We start from the raw sequence: 10,893 nt of genomic DNA, 5'->3' as shown, positions 1-10,893 counted from the left end.
TTCTCAATATGAGAATTTTACTATGAAGGAAGGAGAAACAATCCAAGAGATGTATACTAGGTTCACTACACTGACAAATGAACTTAAATCTCTTGGAAGGATTATTCTTGAAGAACACAAGGTTGAGAAAATCTTGACAAGGGTTCTGCCAGTCTCATGGGAAAGCAAAATCACTGTTATTCAGGAATCAAAGAATATTTCTACCCTCAAGCTGGATGAACTAATTGGAAACCTTACTGCCTATGAATTGAGAAGGCAAACCATGAAGATGGATACACCCAAGAAGGAAAGAAGTCTGGCTCTCAGAATTGCTGAAGGTTCAGATCTAGAAGATGATGAAATGGCTATGATCACAAGAGATTTCAAAAAGTACCTTATGAGAGGAAAGGGTTCTTCAAGAGGTACAACCTTCAACAAACCAAGGGCTCCTGAGAAACAGACCAATGAGGGTTGCTACAAGTGTGGTAAGACTGGTCACATGATCAAAAACTGCCCTCAATGGGAAATTGAGTGGAAGAAAGAAAGGGCTGAACGAAGGAACAGGAAGAAGGAACAGGTTCAACCAAAAAGGAACAAAGGCTATGGTTGCTGCCTCGGGAGAAACATCAGATGAGGACTCAGAGTATGAAGCTGGAGAAGAACAGGCTCTTATGGCCATCGGAGAATCAGATGATGAACAAGAGGTAAGTATTCTTCATCTCAAAGACAAGATTAAATTTCTGTCTAAAGAAAGGTTGGCTGAGCTATTACTAGATTTCATTGATGAGTCTGAGACAGTTAACAATGAGAAGGAAGATCTGTCTAGGGAATGTGTGATCCTAAAAGCAAAATGCAAAAGCTTAGAGTCTAGGGCTAATGAGTGTGATAGCAAAAATGCTGAGTTGAAGAACCAGGTTATTGAACTTGACACCAGTGTCCTAGAACTTAGGTCTGAAAACTTAAAATTAAAACTAGGAACGGGAAAGAAGAAAGCTGATCATACATATCTCACTCTAGAGGAAAACTTAGGAAAAATGAAGGATGAATTGCATAAGAAGGATGAACTGATTAAAGTCCTAAAAGAAGATCTAGGAAAAGTGAAACATGAACTAGATAGAACTTGCAAATGGAACAAGGCCTCTGATGCACTTTCTTGGCTGCAAGAGCATCACAGTAGCAACAAAAAAGGACTTGGCTATGGGACTCAAGCACCAAAGTGGGACCCTAAAAGCAAGTACCTCACACTTCCTGAGAATAAAATATGCACACACTGTGGCAAGACTGGCCATTACAAAAATGAATGTAATGCAAAAGTAAAGGCCAGTCAAAAGAACAAAGCCTTTGTTCAAGAGAAAAGTAAGCTGCATGGGTGGGCAAGAAGGAATTTGATTCATCCTTTTGCCTATAGAAAGGGACCCAAACTAGTTTGGGTTCCTAAGACTAACCCTTGATCTCTTTATGCAGGTCCAAGTGAAAGGAAGCAGCCAAATATGGTATATGGATAGTGGCTACTCAAAACATATGACTAGGAGCAAGGACCAGCTCGTTTCACTTGAGAACTTAAAAGGAGGTAATGTCTCCTTTGGTAATGGAAAGAAAGGTGAGATCATCGGGGTTGGAAGGGTAGGTAAGACAGACTCTCACTCCATTGAGAATGTCTACTTGATAGATGGCTTAAAATATAGCCTGATCAGTGTGTCACAACTGTGTGACAGAGGTAACCTTGTAGCATTCACCTCTACTAAATGCTTTGTGATTAATCTTACCACTGACAAGATTGTGTTGCAGGGAAAGAGAGTTAACAATATTTACATTGTAGATTTGTCCACTCTCTCAGAAAACGAACTCACTTGTCTAAGTGTGTTGGTTAATGATCCCCTCCTGTGGCACAAAAGACTTGGTCATGCCAGTCTGAATCAGCTAAACAAATTAGTCTCTAAGGACTTGGTGATAGGGTTACCCAACATCAAGTTCAAGGAAGATAAAGTTTGTGAGGCATGTGCAAGGGGGAAGCAGGTAAGATCATCCTTCAAAAGCAAGAAGATGGTAAGCACAACCAAGTCGTTGGAACTGGTCCATATGGAACTCTGTGGTCCAATGAGAACCATGAGCAGAGGTGGAAAGAAATATGTAATGGTGCTTGTTGATGATTATTCTAGATTTACCTGGGTTCTATTTCTAACTTCTAAAGATGAAGCATTTGACATGTTTACTGCATTTGTTAGAAAAACTCAGAAATAATTAGAAATCAACTTGCATCCATTAGGTCTGATCATGGAACTAAATTTGAAAATTCAAAGTTTGCTCAATTCTGTGATGAAAATGGTATAGATCATAATTTCTCTGCCCCTAGGACTCCTCAACAAAATGGAGTAGTTGAAAGAAAAAATAGGACCCTTGAGGACATGGCTAGGACCATGCTGCTTTCTAGTAAACTGCCACACAGCTTCTGGGCAGAGGCTGTAAACACTGCATGTTACATAATCAATAGATGCATGACTAGACCTCTTGTAGAGAAGACTCCCTATGAGTTACATAAAAGGAGAAAACTAAACATATCCCACCTTAGGGCATTTGGTTGTAAGTGCTATGTGCACAATAATGGAAAAGACTCCCTAGGTAAGTTTGATCCCAGAAGTGATGAGGGAGTATTCTTGGGATATTCTTCACATAGCAAAGCATATAAAGTGTTTAAAAAAAGAACTTTGTGTGTAGAAGAAAGTGTGCATGTAGTATTTGATGAAACTAACATTCTTTCTGAGAGACAGGAACATGAAGATGAAGCCATTGGATTGGTAAAGGACTTGACTGAAGCCTCAGCTCAGGTCAAAGTAGCACCAACAGAAGGAACAGGTGATGGAACAGGTTCTTCCATCCAGGGCTCCCTGACAAGGGGAACTAATCAACAGAACAGGTGATGACCCACTTTGTACCAATCACTAATCTGTCCTTAAAAGAACCTGTTCATGACCCTGTTCCTCAGCAACAGAACATGGGAGAAACATCTAGCAGAAACCAGTTGGTTGTGAAACCTCACAAGTATCAAAGTTCTCATCCCATTGAGAACATTATCACTGATCCAACATCTGGAGTCAAAACTAGATCACAATTAAAGAATCTGTGTGCTTTTGATGCCTTTTTGTCACTTATTGAACCTCAAAATATTGTTGAGGCCTTGCAGGATGCAGACTGGGTGATTGCTATGCAAGAAGAACTCAATCAGTTTGAAAGAAGTCAAGTTTGGCATCTAGTTCCAAGACCAAAGGACATATCAGTGATTGGTACAAAGTGGGTCTTCAGAAACAAACTTGATGAAGATGGAACAGTTACAAGAAACAAGGCAAGACTGGTGGTCCAAGGTTACAGCCAAGAGGAAGGCATAGACTATGATGAAACTTTTACACCAGTTGCAAGACTAGAAGCAATCAGACTCCTCATAGACTTTGCAGCATACATGGAATTCACACTTCATCAAATGGATGTCAAAAGTGCCTTCCTGAATGGCTACCTGAAAGAAGAAGTGTTTGTGAAACAACCTCCAGGGTTTGAAAGCAAGGAATGTCTTGAGCATGTGTACAAGTTAGACAAGGCTCTCTATGGACTCAAGCAGGCCCCAAGAGCATGGTATGAAAGATTGTCCAAATTCCTGCTGGAGCATGGGTGCAAAAGAGGTAAAATTGATAGTGCCTTATTCTTAAGGGAAAAAGGTAAGGATCTCCTTGTTATACAAATATATGTCGATGACATAATCTTTAGGGCCACCAGTGATAAGCTGAGTAAGGACTTTGCAAAATTAATGGGGAGTGAGTTTGAAATGAGCATGATGGGTGAGCTTAACTTCTTTTTAGGCTTACAAATCAAACAAAGTCCTAGTGGAACCATGATCCATTAGCAGAAATATGCAAAAGAGCTAATCAAAAAGTTTAAAATGGAAGAATCCAAAGAAATAGACACACCCTTTGCAACTGCTACTAAATTAGATGTTGATGAACCTGGTTCATCTGTTAATCAAAAGTTGTATAGGGGTATGATTGGTTCACTTCTGTATCTTACTGCTAGCAGACTTGACATTGTTTTCAGTGTAGGGCTTTGTGCTCGCTTCCAGGCAAATCCTAAAGAGTTTCACCTGACTGCTGTCAAAAGGATACTAAGATACTTGAAAGGGACCACTGATCTGTGTCTTTGGTATCCCAAAGGTAGCAATTTCAATTTAGTAGGATATGCTGATGCTGATTATGTAGGTTTTCTAGTGGATAGGAAGAGCTCCTCAGGTATGGCACACTTCCTTGGTTCATGTCTTGTGTCATGGGCTACCAAAAGGCAAAACTCAGTGGCCTTATCTATTGCTGAAGCTGAGTATGTTGCTGCTGCCTCTTGTTGTACTCAATTACTATGGATCAAACAGCAGCTGGTAGATTTTGGTATTGAAGTTGGTTGTATTCCAATATTCTGTGATAACGCTAGTGCTATAAGTATGACAAAGAACCCTGTTCATCATAAAAGGACTAAGCACATAGATGTTAGACACCACTTCTTAAAAGATAACTATGAAAGGGGACTGATCTCCATGGAATTCTGTGCTACTGATAAGCAAATTGTTGACATTTTCACTAAAGCACTGAGTAGAGAAAACTTTGAGAGGAACAGGTTGGAATTAGGGATGATTAAGATCACCTAATAGGTCCAGTTCAGAATGCAAAATGAAAAAAATGAAAAAAAAAATTGAAAAAAAAAATTGGTTAGGAGTTCTAACTTTGTGTAAATAGCTAGATTAATTCTTACTCAGTTTCATACTTTAATTAGTATACTCCTGTGACATGTGTATATATGATTCACTAATCTCTTACAAAGATTTTTCTATTATGACATTTGAGGCATGATCAAGAAAGTTCTATATGAAGAACCTGGTTCATCAGTATAAGTGCATATGAAAGTTCAAGTATGTGTTCAACACTTTGCATAACTAGAAAGATTAACAATTCTATCATGAGTAGAAGTCCTACATTTGCCAAATTCCTAGGAAATTCTATCCGTTGAAGCATTGAACCAGTTTCGTCCATTTAGAACTCTAAAACCGTGATTTTTGCCTAATATCTAGGGAAGCCAAATAATCATTAAAGGACTGGAATTCCAGGCTGATTAGACTTCTAATTGACCTCTGAAAAAGTTGTCGTTACTGCATTAATGACTAATTGTCTTTAAATACACCACATCTCTTATTCTCTTCTTTATTCTAAAACCGTCAAAAAATTATATCTCCGGTTCTAATTGCTCCTCTTCTCCAGAAATTCCCAATCACTTCTCTCTCCAGAAATTCCAAATCGCTTTTCTTCTAAAAAATTCCCAAAATTCTTCCATAAACGAAGAACCATGTCTAACCCACAAGATCATCCTGGCACTCCTCCACCACCAACCCCTTCCAATTCATCCTCATCTACTCCTCCTTGTGAATCCCCAAAACCTAGGTTTCGAAGGCAGAAAATGTTGGCTAGAAAATCTGTACCATATGGAGCCTTGAGGAAAGTTTTAAATGAGAGATTGAAAGCTAGCCAGAAAAAGGAATGCCCGCTAAAGAGTCTGATTCCAGTTCTAACTCTGAATCATTTATTTCTGCTAGTGAAGGTGAAGAACATGGGTCTTCTGACACTGATAAAATTCAAGAAACCCCTGTTGAAGTAAGTTCTTCTGTGGTTGAAAACTTAGAAAATAGGTTTGTTCTAGTTGGACCTATTAGAGATGTAAAGGTGGCTGAATCGAGTAGGAGTGGAGGTAAAAAGAAAGGAAAAGAGAGAGAGGGAGGAAGTGGTGAAGAGAGGGTAAAAGGAAAGGAAGAAGTTCTTGCTATATGTGGAGTTGAAAAAGAAAGTTGCTTCAAGTCAGGGGGGAAGTGGTTCTAGGGAAGCAGCTTAAGGGCTGGTTCATTTGAGCAAACAAAGAGATGAACCTGGTTCATCTGCTGAGGAAACTCTGGCTGATATTCTGAAAAGGGTTGGGGCAAGTTATGACCTAAAGAAACGCAAGTCTATCTCACAAAAGGCCCCAACTGTTCCCAAGCCAGCAAGAAAAGAAAGACCTCATCCCCTAAATCTACTGCCCCTTCAGTACCTAAGGGACGAGCTACAAGAAGCAGGGTTCGACAAAGTGAAGCTGACCTACAAAAAGCTCTGGAAGAAAGCAAGAAAAAGAAAAAGGAGAAGGGAAAGAAAAAGGTTGCAGAGTCCTCCGAGGCTACTGAAGAAGAGGAGATGGAACTGGTCCATCAAGAAAGAGGAACAACAGTAGAGGTTTCTTCACCAAAACCTAAAAAGTCCAAGACTTCTACCAAGAAGTCTTCTTATGAACCTGTGTCTGGTGAACCCTCATTAGCCAAGAGGACAAGGTCTGCTGTAAAAGGTATGCAAAAGAAAATTGTTGAAGAAGATGAAGAGTGGAGTGGTGAAGAAGAAGAAGAGGAATCTGAGAAGGAGCTGGATAAGTTTGCCATCTTTGGCAGGAGAAAAATTCTGAAAGGAAGACTGTTGAAGGACCTGGAAGAACCAGGGATGAGAAGACTGGTGGATGCTTTAGCTGCACAAGGTTGGAAGGACATGGTCCTTGAAATGGATGGGAGGCTGGCCAGGAATGAATTGATTGAGTTTATGGACAATGTTGTTGTAAAAGATGGAGTAGTCACCAGCCTGGTGAGAGGAGAAAGAGTGAAGTTTGATGCATTCAAACTTGGTGAGATCCTGGACATACCTACTGAAGCGTATGATGACTATACAAGGCAAAGGTGGCCATGTCTAGAGTCTCTCCCTACTGCTCTTGAAATCACTAGGAGATTCTGTGACTCTAGAGAAGTGCCTGAAGCTAGATTTGTGCAGAAAAGTAAAATGAGACCTGAACACAAGGTCTTGTTTGAATTTGTCAACAAGTGCCTGCTGCCCAGATAGGAGACAAGGCACAGTGCAAATTACATGGACCTGGTTCTTATGGAGTGCTTGGAGAGAGGCATACAGATCAACTGGCATGCTTTCATTGTCAAATTACTAGACAGGGTCATTAATGGCTCCAAGGCTCATGCCATTCCATATGGGTTCATACCGACTACTGTTCTGGACAGGCTGAAGGTGCCTTTGAAGAAATGGGAAATGGCATCAAGCAAGGAGCATTTTGGTGTTAAGACCCTGCTGGCTTGTGACTATCCTGTCAATGCCATCCCAGTTGAACCTGGTTCATCTCTGAGGACACGCATCAACAGCAAGGTTAGGGCCTTGGTTCAGGAGTGTGGAACTAAGGATGATGAAATTGCTAGGCTCAAGGCACGCGTAGCTGAATTAGAGAATGAGAGAGATGGCCTTAGAACTGAGCACTTGTTTTCAGAACCAGTCTAGTACCCCCCCCCCCCCTAGTGACCCCCAGTGACCCGAATTAGGGATGTTTCTGGTTTTTTTGCTCATGTTTTGGAAGTTTTTTCTTTCTTTTTGTGGACTGTTGGTGGAACCATATCCTTAATTAATGACAAATGCTACTTTCTTTTGTTCAATGATGATTCTGATCTTGATAGTTTGAATTTGTTTGTTGATTATTGATAATTCCACAATGTTTTCACTTGCAATTGCCCCAGTGGCCATGAGTAATTATTAAAATCTGGAATTCACACTATGTATGCAACTTTTCCGTGATGCCAAAAAGGGGAAGATATATTGTGCTTTGTTCATTTTGTTCTGAAGTATGTGATGTTTATAACCTAATGAACCTGGTCCTTGATGATAAGTAAAATTTCTACGTTAAGTGATAATGATTAAGCCTGAGTTCTTACAAGTTTTTGATCAGTAAAAAGCACAGCGTTTGTCATCATCGAAAAGGGGGAATTTTTTGGCCCAAGAACAGGTGAAGTTTTGAAGAATGACAAATAAACTCAGTCATGGAACAGGTTCATCATATGAAGCACTGTGTTTGTCAACCTATACATGTGAGATGCACGTGAAGGAGATAAGTCCCATTGATCAACCAGCAATATCTCCTGAACTGATCGAAAAGGTTGAATATGAGATAAGGAGAGAAAGTCTCCTCATGAGAAGAGAACACAATCCGGATAAAGGATAGGGTTGGAGGTTGTGTTTTTCACAGACTCAACTTTGCTGGAAGATCAGCAATTGAGTCTCAATCAAACTCCAATTACTAACTCATTAAATAACAGTGATTGTTCTCTTTTACAGGTATTGCACAAACGCAGAAGTTAAACTAAATTAAGAGCAAAAGAGGAAGGAAATTTTGCAAGCAATTTATGTGAGATTTGAGTGTGCATTCCTGAAGCTACTTGGACAAGATATAAGAACCAATTCCATTGTGTCTTTCTTTTATTCTAGTTCAATTGTAGTAGGTGATTTAAACTTGTACCTTTCAGCTTTCATAGAAGCAATTGTATTAGGTACTTTGACTATTCAAGTTAGAGTTAACTTGAAGTTGTCGCAACAATTGAGGTTGTGTGCCACAACGGGATTAGAGTTTAATCCTTAGGTTTACAAGAGTTTTGTAAATGCTGTTTTGGCTCAGTGATTTTAGTGGAAGTTTGGGAAAATCCTACTGAGTAGTAGGTCGTGGTTTTTTCACCTTTTGAGCCAGGTATTTTCCACGTAAAAATCTCGGTGTTCTTTATTTCATGTACTTTTAATTTCGCAAACAGTAGTAGTAAGTACACCTAGAAGAACCAGGTTTTTCTAGAGCGATAATTGGGTACCACACAAATCACTCCCCCCCCCCCCTCTTCTGTGGTATTGACGTTTAGAACATCATTACTGAACTATGAGACATTGAAAATTTACATATTTAATACGTTCATAACACCTTTGTTTGTCTTAGAAAATATTTCCACAGCTCAGGATTCCCCTGTTTCTAATAATGTCAAAGATGTACGTGATAGCTCCTGTATTTTTGAACTTGGTAAGTGTGGAAGTATGGTATTCAAATTTGTAGAATGTTTAAACAGCCAGACTTATATGCTTAATTCCTTATATTTTAGGGTCCACATCGGGAACATGCGCTGAACAGAATGATATTACTATGCATAACACTACAAATAGAGGTTTGGTTTCTTATAGCTTTAAAGTCATTTCAACCATTTATTTTTCGAGATTAACATTTTTCCCCTTTGGTTAACCTCAAAAAACACAGGTCGTAGATCAAAAAAAATTGGGTCAGTGGAACATTATTGACTTGCCCAATAGCCCTTATATATTGATAACTGTACCGAATTGTAAATTTTGTAGAGACAAAAGATTTCAATATGAATCACCGGGATTTTGTTGCGATAATGGATCAGTGAAATTGATTCACTATGGACTACCTGCTCAACTCCTAAATCTTTATTTAGGAAACTCAGAGGAGTCCAAACATTTTCGCACTTATGTTAGATTGTATAACAATATATTTGCATTTACTTCTCTTGGAGTGAATTATTACAGAGATTTAGCAAGAAGAAATTGTGGTATCTATACGTTTAGAGTTCAAGGGAAAATGTATCACTTCATAAATGACCTCCTGCCTTCGAGTCAACCAACCAAAAATCTACAGTTGTATTTCTATGATACTGATAATGAACTAGCAAATCGGATGGCATTCTCTGACAAGCTTAATGAATCGGTTATCAGGACTTTGATGGACACATTAAAAGTTAATCCATACTCTATATTTTTGAAATCTTTAACAGATATCCCAGAATTATAAAACTTCTACATTGTGCTTAAGTCAGACGCTGGTTTAGATCAAAGAACATATAACTTACCAACATCATCTAAAGTAGCAGCAATATGGATAGATGATGGAAGTAGTTCTAAGATTTCTCTACCACATATTCGAATTTATACACATAGTAATAAAAGCCAATTGGTAAAATTTTACTACGGTTGTTATGATCCACTGCAATATCCATTGTTATTTCCTTATGGACAAAACGGATGGCACTGTGGTATCAAAAAGATTATTCAAACAAATAATACTATTAGCCACGGAACTTATTGTGAAAATGAACAGCTACCAAGTGTACAAAACATGTGTTCAGTTGACATGCTACTTGACATAGAAGCAGAACTTCTGGAAAAAAAGAAACGAAAAAGAAATATTGTGTCATGCCATAAGTATTATTGTTACAAGCTCCAAATGAGGGATGGCGAAGAAAATGGGGTTTTACATACTGGAAGAGTATTCCAACAATACTCAGTTGACGTATTCATCAAGCTTGAGACTCAAAGGTTAAATTTCTATTCATTTAATCAAGATTTATTTCGAATTGATGTGTTAGCGGGGATTCTTGATGTTCTAAGACATGGTGAGCGAGAAGCATGTAACATAGGCAGACAAAGTTTTTTACCTGCAAGTTTTATAGGAGGTCCTAGAGATATGCGCCAACGATATATGGACGCTAATGCGTTAGTGCAAAATTTTGGAAAACCTGATATATTTTTAACAATGACATGTAATCCATCACGGCCAGAAATAGAAGAACATTTATTGGTAACAGATGAGGTACAAAATAGGCCCGATTTAATTAGCCGAGTGTTTAGAGCTAAGCTAGAGGAGCTTAAAACAGATATACTGAAGAAAAATATATTTGGAAAAGTTGTTGCTTTTATGTACACTATTGAATTTCAAAAGCGGGGTCTTCCACATGCTCATTTCCTTATCATACTTAATAACGAATATAAATTGTTAACTCCGGAAGCTTATGATAAATTTGTTTGTGCTGAACTGCCTGACTCTGATACAAATGATTATCTGTATTCACTTGTTACTAAACATATGATGCATGGACCTTGTGGTAGCTTAAATCCTAAATGTCCTTGTATGAAGAACAGGGAATATTGTAAGTTCGAATATCCAAAAGAATTTGCTGATTATACATATAAGGGGAAAAATGGATACCCAATTTATAGA

General features: G+C 38.6%; 1 protein-coding gene across 1 annotated transcript in view; it reads left to right on the top strand.

Annotated features, from left to right (window-relative positions):
• Positions 1–5,540: 5,540 nt before the first annotated feature.
• The window catches only part of LOC109209741, a 6,807-nt gene continuing 1,454 nt past the window's right edge, over positions 5,541–10,893 (top strand). Inside the window, exons 1-6 of the mRNA XM_019373064.1 lie at positions 5,541–5,748; positions 6,082–6,358; positions 6,473–6,555; positions 6,640–6,745; positions 9,231–9,603; positions 9,709–10,822. Of these exons, the coding sequence (XP_019228609.1) occupies positions 5,541–5,748; positions 6,082–6,358; positions 6,473–6,555; positions 6,640–6,745; positions 9,231–9,603; positions 9,709–10,822 (2,161 nt within the window). The remainder of the gene's footprint in view (positions 5,749–6,081; positions 6,359–6,472; positions 6,556–6,639; positions 6,746–9,230; positions 9,604–9,708; positions 10,823–10,893) is intronic.

Source organism: Nicotiana attenuata, unplaced genomic scaffold (assembly GCF_001879085.1).
Source record: "Nicotiana attenuata strain UT unplaced genomic scaffold, NIATTr2, whole genome shotgun sequence".
Taxonomy (NCBI): domain Eukaryota; kingdom Viridiplantae; phylum Streptophyta; class Magnoliopsida; order Solanales; family Solanaceae; genus Nicotiana; species Nicotiana attenuata.
The sequence above is the reverse complement of the archived record's forward strand: the minus strand, read 5'-3'. Positions and strand labels throughout refer to the sequence as shown.